Genomic DNA, 1,079 nt, shown 5'->3' on the forward strand with positions numbered 1-1,079 from the left:
TTCATTCTCTTACATTCTGACCCTATTAGAAGCACTTTCTGCAAGGTTACCAAAGGTCTCCCAGTCTATTATCTCTATTCTAGTTTTACTCACCCTTTCCAGGCCTCCTTCCTCCTCCTTGTTTTTCTCCCCTTTTCACTTCTTTTCCGTGAGCTCCCTATTCCTTCCTCCTACCTCATGGTGCAATGGAATGAGCATTGTCTCTGGGGTCTGAGGACCTGGTTTCAAGTTCTTCTGATGTTTGCTTTCTCCTTCCCGGCATTAGGCAAGTTACAACTTCCTTGGGTCTTAGGTTCCTCATCTGTATTTAAGATATATAAGATATGCTCTTCAGTTGTCTGTAAGGTGCTCGGTTCTTCTTAGGAAGCTAAGGCCGCGTTGGGGTGACCCCTCACTTCAGCCGGCGACTAGCACCACTACAAACAAGTCTCCTCGTCCATCCGCTGAAATGGCCGTCTCCGAGCTCGCTTGCATCTACTCCGCCCTCATCCTTCACGACGATGAGGTTACAGTCACGGAGGATAAAATCAATGCCCTCATTAAAGCAGCAGGTGTAAATGTTGAACCATTCTGGCCTGGATTATTTGCAAAGGCCCTGTCCAATGTAAACATTGCAAGCCTCATCTGCAATGTAGGAGTTGGTGGACCTGCCCCAGCAGCTGGTGGTGCTGCCCCTGCTGGAGGGGCTGCTCCTGCTAGCACAGCTGCCCCAGCTGAGGAGAAGAAGAAAGAGGAAGCAAAAAAGGAAGAATCCGAGGAGTCTGATGATGACATGGGCTTTGGTCTGTTTGACTAGATAATTTTTTGTAACATTAAATAAAAAGCTTGACTCAACTAAAAAAAAAAGATATATAAGATATATGTATATGCCATTTATATATAATATTTAATTAAGTAAAAACATGTAATATATATTTAATACAGTGTATATATGTGCATGCATATACACATATACATACATACATATATACATTCATACATACTTACCTACTGCATTTGGGGCCATCTCCAGTCATCCTGATTTGTATCTTGCCACTGGATCCAAATAGCTCTGGAGGAGAAAGTGAGGCTGGTGACTT

At 43.5% G+C, this 1,079-nt stretch overlaps 1 protein-coding gene across 1 annotated transcript; it reads left to right on the forward strand.

Moving 5' to 3' along the window:
• Nucleotides 1–346: 346 nt before the first annotated feature.
• On the forward strand, nt 347–832 carry LOC118848082 (60S acidic ribosomal protein P1-like). Its single transcript, XM_036756815.1, has one exon. The coding sequence runs from the start codon at nt 449–451 to the stop codon at nt 794–796; it is 348 nt and encodes a 115-aa protein (XP_036612710.1). The 5' UTR covers nt 347–448; the 3' UTR covers nt 797–832.
• The last annotated feature ends 247 nt before the right edge of the window (nt 833–1,079 follow it).

This window comes from Trichosurus vulpecula, chromosome 4, assembly GCF_011100635.1.
Source record: "Trichosurus vulpecula isolate mTriVul1 chromosome 4, mTriVul1.pri, whole genome shotgun sequence".
In the NCBI taxonomy this organism is placed as follows: domain Eukaryota; kingdom Metazoa; phylum Chordata; class Mammalia; order Diprotodontia; family Phalangeridae; genus Trichosurus; species Trichosurus vulpecula.

Coding starts and splice junctions, on each gene's coding strand:
- LOC118848082 (XM_036756815.1), top strand. CDS start 449: ATGGCCGTCTCCGAGCTCGCTTGCATCTACTCCGCCCTCATCCTTCAC.